General features: G+C 38.0%; 1 protein-coding gene across 3 annotated transcripts in view; it reads right to left on the reverse strand.

Annotated features, from left to right (window-relative positions):
* LOC124802978 (ankyrin repeat and IBR domain-containing protein 1-like) overlaps positions 1 to 18,075 on the reverse strand; it is a 579,445-nt gene that overhangs the window by 13,449 nt on the left and 547,921 nt on the right. For all 3 annotated transcript variants that reach the window (XM_047264079.1, XM_047264078.1, XM_047264080.1), the window contains one exon: positions 7,308 to 7,717. In XM_047264079.1, the coding sequence (XP_047120035.1) occupies positions 7,308 to 7,717 (410 nt within the window). The remainder of the gene's footprint in view (positions 1 to 7,307; positions 7,718 to 18,075) is intronic.

Below are 18,075 nucleotides of genomic sequence, written 5' to 3' on the forward strand. Positions count from 1 at the left end.
AAATCACAGAGCATTTGATTCTCATTTAAAGCTTAACAGTTTGAGGGCCAGCCACTTAGAAGAATTTCAAGCCAAGGAGACCAGACATTTATGTCATTATTTATAATTTTAGTGGCACATTTATGTGATGTATATTAAATTGTAACACACGCAAAGAAGACCGATACTATCTGTGAAAGATTAGCTTTTCTTGTAGCTACATCATGTATATTAATTTAAACCATTAACTTTTCCTATTTGTATGTTCGCACTATGGAACAGTGATGTTGCTATTGGCTGACTACATCATATGTAATATGCTCTAAAAATCTGCTACCATCAGCTGGTGAGATCACATTATATGAGCAATGATTGGCATACTAAAGCGCTTCACAATCTCAATTTCAGTGCTTCAGAAACTAACATATTGTGCTTGGTGGAATTCAAATACATACTTTTGTAATATGAAAATATGCATTGTATCATAATATGAAGATACACAGCATATTTGTTGCTGCACATCAAGATCTAAAAAAATGTATTTTTACCCGGGAAAAGGTGTATTTTCAACCAGGCAGAACTCAGGATTTTTTTTTTTGCTTGTCCACTTCTACACCTTGAAAATACAATTTTTATTGAATTAAGGTCTCAGACTCCTGCTTCTAGTTTTAACAACTGTTTCATATTAAAACACGGAAGATTTCACTTTATTTCTTATTTTATGCATTGATCTAAGGGAAAAAAAACTTAAGTTTGATATTACATTGACACTTCAAATCAGTAAGTCTTACATATTACACTATCGCATCAGATATTTTGAAACCAAGCTCTTTTGTCTATATTTGAGTGAAATTTGATCCATGTATGAGAAACTGAGGATGCTCTATAACTCAGTTTCATTATATCTCAGTTAAGTCATTGCTCCAGAGAACACCTAAGTTGCAAATGATATTCTTTTATATTAGTACTGTGCATCATAAATAGTAATATATTTCTGAAAATATGAGGGCCTCAGAGTCTGCTGATGGGGCAAATTTTCTTGGTGGGTAATAAATCACAGTACCTGCCTAAGAAAGAATAAAGTGTTCATGCTTTGCTGATCACTGACCTTGACAGCTGCTGCAGCCATTTTATGTAAGGGTTCAGACCTTCTTTTGCACCTCTAAATGTTTCAAGTAGCACAGGAATCCCTGCCTAATTGCTGCCGTTGTCTTTCCCAGACAACAAAATAGTCAAGGAAATGTGTAGTCTTGTATTGTCATACAGAATCTGTGAAAGTAGCCATGACATATCCCACTTCTGCTGCAAACACTGCTGACTACAAACCAGCTATCCACCAGGATGAATGGTTATCATCAAACTCTGGCCAAGAGCAGAGTAGATCACTCTGTGGCACAGCATGCACCTGAGCATAATGTTTTTGAGTTCAATTGCTTCCTCACAAACCAGGCCATCAGGATCCTTCCCTCCACCATCAGCTTTCCTGAACTGCACAAATAGGAGCTACACTTACAACACATTGTCCACTCTTGAAATTATCCCAGCCTCAACCTACAATAACCTGCTGCCCCATGCCCTCCATCCAATAATTTATTCCGCCTCTGCTCTATCATTTCCTCTCAAATCACACCGCCTCACCCTCACTGTGTGCCATTCTCTACCAGTGCTCCCACTAGTCTCTTTTTCTGCTCCAACCCCCCCTCCACACACACACACAATCTCCTGATGTTGCACCTGGCAGGCTTCTACATCTACACATCTACATCTATACTCCGCAAGCCACCTGACGGTGTGTGGCTTGTACTGCTTCCTTCTAGTCCCTGCACCCACTGTCCGAAAGCACTCTTCTCTCACCCTACCTGTATCCTGCTATTCCTTTCCATTCCCTACCCAACTTACGATTGCTGCTTCCATTCAATTGAAACAGTTGCATTCTGGTCAGAGCAGCCAGAGATAGCGGTCATGTGTGCATGAGGTGTGCCTGCTTGTGTGAATGTGTGTGTGTGTGTGTTTTCCTTTCTTTTCTGAAGAACGCTTTGGCCAAAAGCTCAGTGTGTAACAGTCTTTTTGTTGTGCCAGACTGCCAGTCTTTATGGTGAGTTGCCATTCCAACCTGAACTTTCCACTACCTTGTGCATTATTTCCCCTTACAGCCCAAAAGCTTTCATGGAGCTCTTCTTCATCTTTTGTGTATATTTTTACAAAATATAGCTTTGCACAACAGTCCTTACGGACATCAAATTTCTAGTGAAAAATAACACTGTCCAGAATTTCTCCTTTTCTCCACCAACTCTTTCTTCCACTTTCCTTCCTGAACTTTACATTTCCTTCCAATGTTGTGGTTCTCATATTCACTCTTCCTCCTGGATGTAAGAGGGACATTCAATAAGTAACGCAACAGATTTTTTTCTCAGCAAATCTCAGTTAAAAAATGCAGACTTTGGTGTGCAACAACAAACTGCTTCAGCCCCTACAGTTTCATGAAGTTCCAACGGGTTGCAGCCCTATATGTTCCCTTCAAAATGGCATTTGTAACAGAGGTGTGTTCCAAGCAGAGCGCTCTCACTGACTTTCTTTTGGCAGGAAACCAGAGCATTGCAGGTATTCAGAGGCACTTGAAGAATGTGTATGGAGACCCAACAGTGAACAAAGCACAGTGTTGGGTGAGGTGTCTGTCATCATCAAAACAAGATTACACAAACTTGTCTGATCTCTACCATACTGGCTGGCCACACACAGCTGTGACTCCTTCAATGTTGGAATGTACAAACATTCACATTCAAGGTGACTGATGGATCACAATCAAATACCTTGCTGCACAACTGGATATCTCTGTTGGTAGTGTTGACACACTCATCAAAAAACTTCACTGGACTGTTCTCCCTCATACACCCTGCAGCCCACATGTCACACCTTCCAACTTCCACCTGTTTCACCCAATGAAGGATGCACTCCATGGAAAGCAGTATGTGAATGTTAGGAAGGTTACTGATGCAGCAGGATGTTGGCTCTGACACTGACCAGTAGACTCATGCCACCCAGGCATACAGGCTCTCTCAGAAAGATAGTGTAAGGCCAGCACTGAATGGAGATTACATTGAAAAATAGGGTTTTGTAGCCAAAAAAAGTAGGGAACAATACAGTGTATTGTGATGCTGAATAAAAGCAACTTCCTTTCAGAAAAATAATATGTCACATTACTTATTGGATGTCCCTCATATTATCACACTCACTTCTCATACTGTTTATACAGTTTCTACTAGCTTCTGATGTGATGTCATCAAAAGTAGATTCCATGTTATGGATACCCCATCACAGTCTCAGCTCAGTGCTCAGAAAACATGTTCTAGTGGTATTGTTTGTCTACAGTCTACAGTGATCTATGCAACAACACAACAACATGTTGGCACAGTCCAGCAGACAAATGTTTGTAGAGGGCATTGTGTCTGTCAGAAAGCAATAATATTTTGTCAAAAAAAAAAAAAAAAAAAGACTTAATTCCAGGAAATGCCTTAATTTCTAGATTACATTTTCACCAGTCATGAAAGAAACCAGGCCAGTTAAATAAGACGCGATAATTGATTTCTTGCATAGAGAACTGCGAGTTTTCAGTTTGTCAGAACTACCAAGCACCATACAAAGATTTTCTAATCCACATCATATGCCCCAGGCTTGGAAATCCATCATAAAGCATTAAAGTTAGCATATCTTTCTTCAGAACAAGTTCTAAAAATTACTCAAGCTTTCAAACCTGTTCAAAGATCCAATATGCATCAACAAGCACAGCTGCACACTTGCACACACCTTAGACTCAGCACTTGTCAACATCTTCAAATGTGAGAAATCAGTATTTTCTGTGCAGCAGTGAAAGTCTACACAACACCAGTATTATATCTAAAAACAAAGATGATGTGACTTACCAAACGAAAGCGCTGGCAGGTCGATAGACACACAAACATACACACAAAATTCAAGCTTTCGCAACAAACTGTTGCCTCATCAGGAAAGAGAGAAGGAGAGGGAAAGACGAAAGGATGTGGGTTTTAAGGGAGAGGGTAAGGAGTCATTCCAATCCCGGGAGCGGAAAGACTTACCTTAGGGGGAAAAAAAGGACAGGTATACACTAGCACACACACACACATATCCATCCACACATATACAGACACAAGCAGACATATTTGAAGACCTCCTTTTTTCCCCCTAAGGTAAGTCTTTACGCTCCCAGGATTGGAATGACTCCTTACCCTCTCCCTTAAAACCCACATCCTTTCGTCTTTCCCTCTCCTTCCCTCTTTCCTGATGAGGCAACAGTTTGTTGCGAAAGCTTGAATTTTGTGTGTATGTTTGTGTTTGTGTGTCTATCGACCTGCCAGCGCTTTCGTTTGGTAAGTCACATCATCTTTGTTTTTAGATATATTTTTCCCACGTGGAATGTTTCCCTCTATTATATTAACACCAGTATTAGTCATACAGAGAGGACAAGACCTTGCTGATTTAGTTTCACTCTGCACTACCATGACTAAAAAGGATGTGACCCAGCCAGTCAACAATACTCTCCTCTAGAAACTGCCACATACTTCCTTCTTGTCCTTGGTACTTCCCTGATCACTAGCAACATGAATGTTCATTCTGCTTTATTTCTATGACTGTTGTCATAATCATGACCGCATCAACAGCATGTCATAGGAGGCTACCTAAATCATTGCATTGCCAATTGATATCAACTCTTTTGTATCACAGTGTTACCCTGAAGTGAATAAACTTCACAAAATTTTCATAGCATTCACCATACATTGGTATCCAAGATTCTTTCAAGTGGACCCTCATACAGCCCACACACAATTCAATTTAGAAAGCTATTACCAATTCCTAGGTCAACTGGTTTCACACAAGAAATACTTATTCACTTTTATAGCAAACAGGCTACTGCAATAAAAGTGATGTATTCCTTAATTGGATGTAATCTGGTCTTGATTTTAGCAGATTAAAGCTGACAGGCTGAGAAGTCATTGCCTCCCAGAGAGGATGATAATTGTGACTTCCATATCATTGAGTTTTTCAGTATAATTAGATATAAGTTATTTACTATGAAGATTTTATTAATAAGCAAAAGTAAGTAGAAATGATCAAGCAGTGTGCTAGTATTAAAGGTACCATTATCGTTCCAAAACCTTATACTGATAACATTAACTGTAACTTCAATGGCCCATGGTGCAGGAATAAGGGTAAATCCAGAATTAAGAAACATTAGATACTCCAACCTGGATATGGTTTGTCAAATCTCTATCTCAGTCATACAGATGACTCTGATGAAAGCTTGTGCAGTGTAATCTTGTGTCTGTGTTGGTATGGTGGAGTACTTAATGATGAGAAAAGAGGAACTGAAATCGACATAACGAACTTCTCTCAAAGAGCATTAAATGGACTGCCAAGATTAATTATTGCTACTCCCTGTCGCTCCATGTGACACTGCATGGAAGTTTGAGTTTTAATCTACAACTTAGGTGCATACAGTGGAACTTAGATTTAATGTTCTTCAATTTTACATTTTTTTGATTCTACTCCATAAATTCATAGCCCCTGTGAAAAACTCATAAGATCAATGCTAAAAATTCCCCGATTTTACATTGCTTCCTAGTAAGGTTTACCCCAATTCTAACTTCTTATTCAAAATCTTGCTTGACTTCATCCCATTTTCTTCCTATTGACATTTGATGTGACTGAATAAGTTATAAGTGGTACAACTGACAGACAGTTTGCACCAAGGGTGCTGCTGGAGTTAAGGTATTATTTTAGGCCATTCTGGAGAGGGGAGACAGAGAGATAATGCTGCCATAATTCATCATAGGCATTGGCAATGCAACTTGCAACAATTATCTTCACCACACTGCTAGGTTGCGGCAGCAATGGAAAAAAAGGAAAGTTAACGGAAGTGTTGAAAGTGTTCAGGACTTAACAAATACATGATGAAGGAACACAATCTTTTCCTGTGCCACTTATAGCTCAGTCTCATTTATTTGCATATATTTCTGATGTACTGTATTCAACAACAATATCACCTTTTAAATTCCAACACTGAGTCTCAAAGAATATGCTCAGTCAGAGTCAAGGAAACATCAGCCATTTCCAGCTAGTCAGCTCTTATTGGCTGGCGACTTGTTACATCATCCAACAGCCAGTGCAGCCATCACTATGCACTAACAAACATAAAATGAGCTTGCCTGCTGGATGTATAGAGAGGGGGGAGTGACCCTTCAATGATGGGAGTCTATGTAGAAGTGAAAGCATTTTCTGAAGTGCTGAAAATTTACTTTTCATGCAGATCTACATCTACATCTACATTTATACTCCGCAAGCTACCCAACGGTGTGTGGCGGAGGGCACTTTACATGCCACTGTCATTACCTCCCACATCCCACATGTTATATTCCAATGCCTTACAAAATACAACATAGTTTTCAGTTTAATGTGCCATGTTAATTAATTTTTGCTTTCTGCTGTGTGACCACAAAAGAATTATTTCTCAAAAATATGTGTTTTGACATATAATTTGTGGTCATACATTGTACCCAAATACCAATTTCAATTGTTGAGGAACTTTTACTTGCTATTACACATTTGTGATTTTTTAAGAACTGTGTGATTTTAAAAAACTAATGAAATTCATTACCACAAATTAAGGCATAAACATCTTATTGTACATTTAATTTCCTTCACTTATACAAATTTTACACAGTGTATTGAAGAGGATTATGATTTTTTATTATACATGCCAACTGCATGTTTTTGTTCCTATTTCAACGGTTTTAACATTTTTCTCAGATCTCCATTTTCCTTAGTTTTGTGTTTCTTAACTCTGGACTGCAAGAAAATGTAAAACAAGGGTTTCACTGTACACTACTGATCAGAAACTTTATGCTACCACTATTCTCCTTGGAGTCCAAACACTGGTAAATAAAATGTAAGCCACAGCAGGACTTGAATAAGCTGCTTTTTGTTTGAGCACTGTCAGAGTAACATTTCTTAATGACCTTGGATCAAGAGACAAATTAGTTGAAGTAGTTGTCAGCATTCTATTGCAAAACTATGCATTATGGAGTGACAAACAAAACAAAATATCAATACTTATCTGCAGTAAATAGGTAAAATAGAGAATGGCCTGATAAACATTAATCTGGACAGAGATCAACATTCTGCTCACATGGATAAAAGTTTTATAGTGAACTTCACTGAAGGAAGAAGACTTTTACATACACAACTCATACAACAAAAAATAAGTAGCAAGAAATGAAGGGGGAAAATGTGATGGTGAGCAATAGAAAGCATACCAGTGTCACGAGGTGAGCTTGGAGCTGGAGATACAGAGGCTGGTGAAATAGGCTGTGTAGGGGCAATAGAGGCAGCACCAGAGGTTGGCGACCCCTCTTCGGGCACTGCAGGAGGTGGCAGAGTAGGGACTGCTGCAGGCTCAGGCGTCCGACTGATGGACACCCCACTGATGAAGAGCGTCGGGGAGCGGGGAATGCCCGTTTCACTCTCGTACTCATTGCTGGAGTCTGTCTCCAGAGGGCCTCGTGCACGGTCTGTTCCAGATGTAGTGCTCTGGACCCCACCAGAGCCACCACCACCAGCCCCTGGGGAACGGCATATGCGTATTCGCAGTGAACGTGCCTGGGACGGTGCTCTCAGTTGTGCGTTACTGACAGTCACACTTGTGGCAGCAGGAGCTGGACTTGTACTGTCAACAGAGAAAAAGAAATATATGTTGTGGCATCTGCAAACCTCACTTTTATTAATAAAACATTAAAATATTGTAACTATAAATGTTTTTACACACAGCATATTTGTATGTTCCAATAGATGCTTGCTGAAAGAGGGTGAATCACTAGATACCAACAAAATAAATTGTGTGACAGTATAAGAACCATAAATACACAGTTTTAAGCCTCATGGTAATAAAGGTGTGTCTATGCTTGGAATTATTTATTTGTAGGAATGCTTACGATGAAATAACAGATACTGAGTAAAGAACATTAAACATAAGGGCATATAAAAAAATTTCACTATTTTGAGTAGCAACAGTGGCATCATAAAATACAATCACTGACAGGATATAAGAAAAACTGAGCTCCAGACAAGCAAATAAACTAGGTGTTGGACACAGTAGCTGAGCTTTTGCACTTGCGTTCTTCTTCGTACCATTCATGCATACAACTAAATCCTCTTAACAATGCATCTTGTTTGTATGCACTTATGTTACTAACTGCTTCCATCATAAAGTACTTAAAGTTTTAAACAAATTGTTATTTTTCAGATAAACAATGCATTTTATGGAAAAGGAATACACCACTACCAGTCACAGAAATATCTGTGGAAATAAAAGATACTACATCTCAATTATTTGCAGACTGTGTGTTCTTCTCAATGAAGAACACATGCAGATTCTTGAATGGAAGCAGAAGTTGAAGTTGATTATAACAGACAAAATTCACATTAACATTTAGGTATTTATGATATCTGTGGACTATATTTTTGACATTTTAGTATGATGTGAAACATGTTAATAGTTTCATCAACAGGATAAATTTCCTTTATGAAAATATGGTTACATGCTGGCCATTTATGTAGTTAGATATTTAGTTTAATCTTCATCTACAACAAAATTTAATAAATTTAACCTAACCACACATATGTATTATCTACACAGAAATTCATCTGTGAATTAGATAGAGTGCCAAGCAGAAATGATTTCAAATTTCTTTTTGTCTACCAGCACCTTTCATTCACAATGATCAAATACCTTTTGGCTTATCCTTTCTGTGCTACTGTTAAACAAAATAAATTGGTCTTACACAATCGATAGTAACAATAAAATAATTGATAAATGCTTTTCCATTTTCCTAACAGAGATTAAGTGCATAGCAGAAAAGATCTCTCCCTCTGTAACCAACAGGTAGTATACTAATATTACATATAAGCAGCATCATACCATCATTTGGTGCATTCTACAATGTAACGAACTCAGGATACTACCACTCATACTGAAAAGTAGGTCTCATGAATGTGGCTGGGACAAGTAAAATTATATAAATATGAGAAAACTGTACAGATCAACAGTAAAAATGATAATAGCAGTGCAAATGATGAGTTTATTTTAAATCCTAGAAATAAATGTAAAACAGCCTGAAACGTCATTAAAAGGGAAATTAATAATATCAATAAAGAAATCTGTATTGCTATTGACTGTGATATGCTCAAAAATATTTCGTAAATAGTGCCAGTACCACCTCCCCACTAAATAGGGACGCAGAAGCCCTGCTTGCATACAAAACAAACAAATGAGAACTTTTTTGGATCCTAATCAGTTTAAGTGACATTCACAAGCAGAGGCCATTTCTCTCTAGATGAAGGTATAATCCAGGAACGTCTCAAGCTCACAATTACATTAACTATAGCCTAGGAAAATTAGTCTGATAAACTTCTTAAGCTCACAATTACATTAACTATCACCTAGGAAAATTATCCAGATAAAAGTTCATGCCAGTAAATATGCACAACCTGGAAATAATTTTAATTGACATTAATAACATTAGGAAAAGGACAGATAGCTACTCACTGTAAAGATGACCTGTTGAGTTGCAGACAGGCAGACTGTAGCATATTATAGCTTTCAGCCATAGTCTTCTTCAGCAAAGAAAAAACACACACATATTCACACAAGCAAGCACACCTCATACACATATGGCCGCTACCACTGGCAAATCTGACAGGACAAACCATGAAATTTTTGGACCTTTTTCAATTTTTTGCTTAACAATATATCCTACAGAAAATTTGCTAAACATCAAATTGAAAGAGCATCGAAATTTTGAGTAGAATGACCAATGTAGGATTTAAAATTGTTTCAGTCATTTAGCCACAATCAATCATCAAAGATCAGCAATTTTTACCAACTTAATGGAAAAATAAGTTATGTTTATGTTCCAACACCTGTAGCTCCTAAACTGCTATTACAAATGAAAAGTGTGATTTATGAGAGATGTAAAGCATCAAATTCTGCCTAAACAGAGCTCCTAAATTTTAAAATTCACTCATTTCTTTGCAAAGATACAAATAAAAATGTGAAACTATTTGTAGGGCTAAATTCATACTAAGACTTTTTTGGTGAAGTCAAATTACTGTTGAACCCCAAATCATCCAGATGCATCCAAATATTCAAACAGCACTGATATGGAGAAATTCAGTTAGTGGTTTTATTCTCATGATCTATTCCCTCAAAGAACATTCATCACGTGCATTAATACAAGAGTGTTGAGGGATGGTGTTATTTACTGCCAAGGAGTTTATGAGGAAAGGGAAAAAGCATAGAAAATATTCAAGGGAAAAACACTTTAAGAAAGTGCGGTTCCTGTGGAAGAACTGAGTAGTGCCTCTATGAGACAGGGAGGCAACATCTTCATAGTCAAGAAAGATAACGACTTTTTGGTCCTGCTGACTGACCACATAGCTGATATTAGTGATCAGGAAGAACCTGTCACCAACATCTTTGTTATGAAACATAGAAAGGGCAACCAAGACACATTCATTTACACCCACAACAGTTCTAAGCTCTTTGAAGAAGCCAAATAAACATGTTATTTCTTCTCATGTTCAGTGGCTCTGATATTTTTTGAGAGGGAAAAGTTAAATTTAGAAACACACTTCAAAAGAACAGGAACCTCCAACATGTTGCCTTAAGAGTTCAAGGATTTCAAAGTCACTCCTCGATAAGGTTGTTGAGATACGAATGGAGTGCACAGATGGCAGCTGCAAACCTTTGAATGAAATTTGTCTGCAACTATTCCCGAGAACTCTATCAGGTTAAAATTACCTGTTGTTGTTGTTGTTGTTGTGGTCTTCAGTCCTGAGACTGGTTTGATGTAGCTCTCCATGCTACTATATCCTGTGCAAGCTTCTTCCTCTCCCAGTACCTACTGCAACCTACATCCTTCTGAATCTGTTTAGTGTATTCATCTCTTGGCCTCCCGCTACGATTTTTACCCTCCACGCTGCCCTCCAATACTAAATTCGTGATCCCTTGATGCCTCAGAACATGTCCTACCAACCAATCCCTTCTTCTAGTCAAGTTGTGCCACAAACTTCTCTTCTCCCCAATCCTGTTCAATACATCCTCATTAGTTATATGATCTACCCACCTAATCTTCAGCATTCTTCTGTAGCACCATATTTCGAAAGATTCTATTCTCTTCTTGTCCAAACTAGTTATTGTTCACGTTTCACTTCTATACATGGCTACGCTCCATTCAAATACTTTCAGAAATGACTTCCTGACACTTAAATCTATACTCGATGTTAACAAATTTCTCTTCTTCAGAAACGCTTTCCTTGCCATTGCCAACCTACATTTTATATCCTCTCTACTTCGACCATCATCAGTTATTTTGCTCCCCAAATAGCAAAACTCCTTTACTACTTTAAGTGTTTCATTTCCTAATCTAATTTCTGCAGCATCACCCGACTTAATTCGACTACATTCCATTATCCTCGTTTTGCTTTTGTTGATGTTCATCTTATACCCTCCTTTCATGACACTGTCCATTCCGTTCAACGGCTCTTCCAAGTCCTTTGCTGTCTCTGACAGAATTACAATGTCATCAGCGAACCTCAAAGTTTTTATTTTTTCTCCGTGGATTTTAATACCTACTCTGAATTTTTCTTTTGTTTCCTCTACTGCTTGTTCAATATACAGATTGAATAACATTGGGGATAGGCTACAACCCTGTCTCACTCCCTTCCCAACCACTGCTTCCCTTTCATGCCCCTCGACTCTTATAACTGCCATCTGCTTTCTGTACAAATTGTATGCAATGTATTATATTTCAGGCTAAAATGTATAAAAAAGAAATTAAGGTGTTACAATCAATATGTACTAGCAGTTAAAATTACTCTTTTTTTAAAAAGTAAATGAAATTACAAAATTTGTCGCATACTTAAAATACATATTATTAATTGCACAATGTAATGTTAATTATTAAATTTATTTCTGGATTGATTTACAAAATAGTGACATATTTTAGCAAAGAGTGTTCTTTGGTAAAGACAGTATGTCAACTATTTTGATTTGTAAACTCTTTGGAATAAAGTCAGTACTGCAGAATGTAGGTACTGGTGAGCATGCCTCGGATGGAAGTAGATGTTTTCTGAGTTTGTCACCAACAATGTATTTTTTTTTTTTTTTACTGTGGAAAATGCAAAGACTGTGTGATGTGCAAAGATGTGACAAAGAATAAAATGCAAGAATAATACAGGCAAATCTTCATCAGTTATTTAGTCATCAAGAAACTACAAAATTGAAATACATGAATGTACCCCCTAGACAAAACTCTGAGCCATCGACAATAACAAAGAGATAATGAAGATAAGTACATAGTTATTCTTTTGTATATCTTATGCCTCTTGAAGCTTTCAAAATTTGTGCAAAGAATGATAATTTTAATAATGATGTGTGGGAGGGTAAGATTACAAATACTGTAAAAAGTGTCTGATTCTCATTGAAACCACCCAAACACCATTGCCCCAATAACTCTTTGCCTTTACAAATGTCTGCTTGTGTCTGTGTATGTGCGGATTGATATGTGCGTGTGTGCGAGTGTATACCTGTCCTTTTTGTCCCCTAAGGTAAGTCTTTCCGCTCCCAGGATCGACCTGCCAGCGCTTTTGTTTGGTAAGTCTCATCATCTTTGTTTTTAGATATATTTTTCCCACGTGGAATGTTTCCCTCTATTATATATATATATTTAAAAACAAAGATGATGTGACTTACCATACGAAAGCGCTGGCAGGTCGATAGAAACACAAACAGACACATACATACACACAAAATTCAAGCTTTCGCAACAAACTGTTGCCTCATCAGGAAAGAGGGAAGGAGAGGGAAAGACGAAAGGATGTGGGTTTTAAGGGAGAAGGTAAGGAGCCATTCCAGTCCTGGGAGCGGAAAGACTCACCTTAGGGGGAAAAAAGAACGGGTATACACTCGCACACACACACATATCCATTCACACATATACAGACACAAGCAGACATATTTAAAGACAAAGAGTTTGGGCAGAGATGTCAGTCGAGGCGGAAGTGCAGAGGCAAAGATGATGTTGAATGACAGGTGAGGTGTGAGTGGCGGCAACTCGAAATTAGCGGAGATTGAGGCCTGGTGCGTAACGGGAAGAGAGGATATATTGAAGAGCAAGTTCCCTTCTCCGGAGTTCGGATAGGTTGGTGTTGGTGGGAAGTATCCAGATAACCTGGACGGTGTAACACTGTGCCAAGATGTGCTGGCCGTGCACCAAGGCATGTTTAGCCACAGGGTGATGCTCATTACCAACAAACACTGTCTGCCTGTGTCCATTCATGCAAGTGGACAGTTTGTTGCTGGTCATTCCCACATAGAATGCATCACAGTGTAGGCAGGTCAGTTGGTAAATCACGTGGGTGCTTTCACATGTGGCTCTGCCTTTGATCGTGTACACCTTCCAGGTTACAAGACTGGAGTAGGTGGTGGTAGGAGGGTGCATGGGACAGGTTTTACACCGGGGACGGTTACAAGGATAGGAGCCAGAGGGTAGGGAAGGTGGTTTGGGGATTTCATAGGGATGAACTAACAGGTTATGAAGGTTAGGTGGACGGCGGAAAGACACTCTTGGTGGAGTGGGGAGGATTTCATGAAGGATGGATCTCATTTCAGGGCAGGAGATATATATATAAAAGAAGGATAAAAACCTTCCGAATAACTACACATCCATTTTGGTAGTACCAATCATATCCAAGATATTAGAAAGTTTCATGCGTAAATGGATATAGTACTAATTTGAACGCAATAAGATTTTAAATAAATAACAGTTCAGATTTAAGTCTCATCCAATTGTAAATACAGCTGAAGCTTTGGTGCATAATGTTTATGGAGCATATTACAAAAGATTATGTGTGTCTGGAACACTTACTGATTTGAGAAAAACATTTGACTCAGTGTCACACAACACAGTTACAGACTGAGTATGCAAATAAGCAGAGATCAGCATAACTCCAAATAAAAAGAGGAATACCCCAAGGCTCTGTTTTTGGGCCTTTCCTGTAAATTGTGGATATTAATGGGTTTTTGAGTTATATAGCATGTAAGAATATACTATATGCTGATGATAAGAGATTAATAACCATAGGTAAGACTTTACAAAGTGAACTTGTTGTGACTCGCCGATCTCTCAAAGTGCCGCCGCGCATCCTCTACATGCGGCACTGTCTGCCAGCCATGCAGGAGCAGTGCCACCTAAGTGGCCAGCCAGCCAGTGGCCTCTAGAATCGGACTCAGTTATGATTTGACTGTTAAAGTGACACACATCTTACTCTGCTTACTTGATCACACATCTTACTCTGCTTACTTGATCACACATCTTACTCTGCTTACTTGATCTGCGACTTTCATGTATTGCGTCGTCCTTGAAATATATTTGTTCAACTTGAAGTTATAACAATTGGTGACAAGGTAGTGAATTTTTCTGTTTCATCGTTGACTCACTTGTTTCCATGGCTACTTTACAGCAACTATTGCAAGGTCTCATAGAACAGCAAATGCTTCTCACAAATGCGATTTGTGATTTCGTCATGGCATCAAATGTGGGGCGTCTCTCATCGTTGTCTCTACCTCCTTTTCCTCCTTACGACGAGACAGCGGAAGACTGGTCTGATTACGAAAAACGCCTTCGACAGCACTTCTTGGCATTTCATGTCGCGAATGACCAAACATGTAAGTCTCTGTTCCTTTCATGGATTTCACCTCAAATGTATCGATTGTTGTCACAATTGGCTCCTTTGTAAGATCGGCGAGTCACAACAGAACTAGCTGTGCATAAATCAGACAAAAACAGAAAAAATAATTTTTAATCTAAAGATAATTAAAAATGAAAATAAAACATTAAAACTACTTGAACTGTTCACCGATCAAAATGTCTCTTGGGAAGGAAACATTAATTAATTATCTATGCAGCAAACTAGCTTGTCTAATCTTTTTATTGTATAATTTAAGAAACAGTGTGGGCAAACAGTTGTTATCCCACTCATATTTTGCTTTCTTCTCTTGCCATCCACAGTAAGGAAGGTACAAAATCCCAGAAGGATTCAAGACATGCTATAATGCATAAGAACTACAAATTTTTCAATAAGTTAGCATACTCGGCTCATACAATACCATTAAATATTATTGCCACTGGACAGCTAATCATGACACTTTTTCAATTACAGGCAAAATGTCCAGTGGATACCTCTTATATGGCTTTAATGCAGTGGTTTCCATTGCCTTTTGCATCGTCATGCCACTGATCATTGCTAAATCTTCTGCCTTTAGGGGCAGTTTCCCACCCCAAGGGCAAGAATTGCCATCATCCTCTTTCGGCTCCTCCACCATCTTTGACGAGGCTGTTGGCTAAATGAGGGTTACTGCTCATGCCAGAAGTCTTTGACCACCACTGATGATGACTTTTATTCAAAATTTAAGGGGTAGAGAGGTTCAGACCCAAAACAAAGGATTTTTTCATTACTAATAAAATACGGAGTCCCTAGATCACGGGTGCATTAACAATCTGGAATTTAAATCCTAACTTATGCAGACTGCCATATGCCCATCTTAGTGCCTGAACCTCTTGGTCAGTTGTACTAAATGACTCAATTATCTACATTACTTATACAAAGTGTTTCTAAATTTCACTTTTAATCTTCAAGAACGCGTAGATGGCAAATGTAGATAATGACCTGATTAGGAATTTACATATGGAATGCATACAGATGAATAATGCTACAGAACAACAACCCAATTTCTTCAACTCTCCTGCAGCTGATGGCTGACAGTAGTAATTTATCGTCACTACAGTAATTTTATCATTGGTACCAAATTAACCAAAGTTATAACAGAGTCCAGTACGAAAGTACACACAAAACATATGTATTCACGTGTAGCATCAGCTACTCATTCACTTTCTTCCACTAGTATTTCATATTCTGTTCCATTATTACAACAGCAGTTAGCATTAAGCATTTTTATCATATTAGTTGCTTGGTTTCAAATGTAATGATTATCAAAGACATAGTAAAATGCAGAAGCACATACATGCTATCTCCTTGGAAATACATTTCCATTCAAATCATTAAGAAGCACCTGCTATATGACTTAGGAGTTTAAAAGGGTAATTTGGAAGCATCCTATACATAGACTGACATAAAAGTTTTCTGTCATAGCACATCATAATGTAAAAAACTATATTGGAGAAACTAGTATTTCGGCCACTGTAACTGTGGCTGAAACTTTGGGTTCTCCTATATAGTTTTTTTTAAATTATGACATGGTATGATAATCAGAAAACTTTGATGTCAACTGACTCTGGCCGCAGAAGCCTTTGCAGCTATATCCCATATATCCTTCTTCACACTTCCCAACTTTTTGCTCTTAAATTCTCACTGTTTTTTTTCCTCAAAAGGAAGATTATTGTTTGCATTTGGCTGCTCTGCTCAGGTTGACCCTACTTTGTAATGTGTGTTCTTTCTGCACACTTATACAGAGCAGCACTGCAATATATATGGAAGTCAGCACAATGTATACAGCATATTATAATACCAAAATAAATCAAAAAATCATGCACCACATTATATATATAAAAAAATGTACTGGGTGTAACTTGTTATTGGTGAAAGCAAAATTATAATCCATCGACTTTTCCAGTGTACTCAGTATCCACACCTGACCGATAGAAAACTCTCATGTTACAAAATAATGCAAGTAGTAAAAAGGAGAATTTTAGGATAATATTGGAGCTATATTACCAGTACGACTTCATAAGATCGCATGTTCTACGACAATGTTCGTCAGGTGCCACTATGGTAATGTTTTGATATATCATTATTGGACTAGGCATTGTAGCACAAAAACCTGAGAAGAAAAGGACATGTCTTGGACAGCTTTTTTAATGCACTGTATCAGTGAAACTGCATATTTGCTCAATATGCAAGTATAAATACGAAACTACCAAATATGGCACTATAGCTTCAGAAATTGTGGAATCGAGATTGTGCTGCATGATGTTCTTTAGTTACACAATCTGAGCACATGACATATGATCCAATTAGCCAATTACAGTGAGCACAGCAGACATGATGCACTCAGCCAATTCAAACATGACTATCTCTTCGTGTGCACACAAGTTAATATACATACGGTATAGACGTTAAGTAGAGCTGTGGCTTCATATACCATTTTGGTTGTCACAAATACTGGCTTCTTTTTTCCCCCTCAGAGATGTTGTTAGGCTGTGGTGTAAGAGGACATCTTAAATTGTTGCAAGTGAAGCAACGACATCCCTATTCTTGTTTGCAAGAAATATTTGCTGTTTTATTCCAAATATGTCGTGGTTTCCACATCACAATTTCTGAGAGTGTGTTTCAGCTCTGACATAACAACAGAACTTAATCCTAGAAAAGTAAAGGGGGGAAAATGTTAATTGTTACCAAACCATCATAAATTTTACTACTCCATATATTATACAAAGAAAGTCATAATTTGTAGTTTATGCACAAGTTAATTACAATTATAAGGTCTCCAGTGCTGCATCACATACAAAATAAGTGCAGAATGTTCTGTTTTACACTCTGTACTGACAACTGTACCGCTCAAAATTTTGGCAGGAACTGCGAATTGGTAGCAACTTCAGGATTCATAAACTTTACGAGGGTTTGCTAACCTAGGGTTAATTGACTGAGAATGAAGCAGTGAGATTTACATTCTTCATTTAATAAATATTTAGCTGCTGTTCTATGAATAGGATGCAATTTCCATGTATGTGGTTAGGCTGTTTTTGGCAGTTTTTTTTTCATTTATCTGGCAATTTCTGAGGGTATGGTTAGGCTGGGACACAAGAGCACAGCTTAATTTGCCAGAAAAAAACCTGGTTGTGGTGGCAGATTGACCTGTAGTATAGCCAGAGATCTAGATTGGAAGGCAACAGTTTGGTTGTGAGTTGGTGGAGTCAATAAATACGAAAGCAACAAATCTTGTTGTGA

Source organism: Schistocerca piceifrons, chromosome 6 (genome assembly GCF_021461385.2).
Source record: "Schistocerca piceifrons isolate TAMUIC-IGC-003096 chromosome 6, iqSchPice1.1, whole genome shotgun sequence".
Lineage (NCBI taxonomy): Eukaryota > Metazoa > Arthropoda > Insecta > Orthoptera > Acrididae > Schistocerca > Schistocerca piceifrons.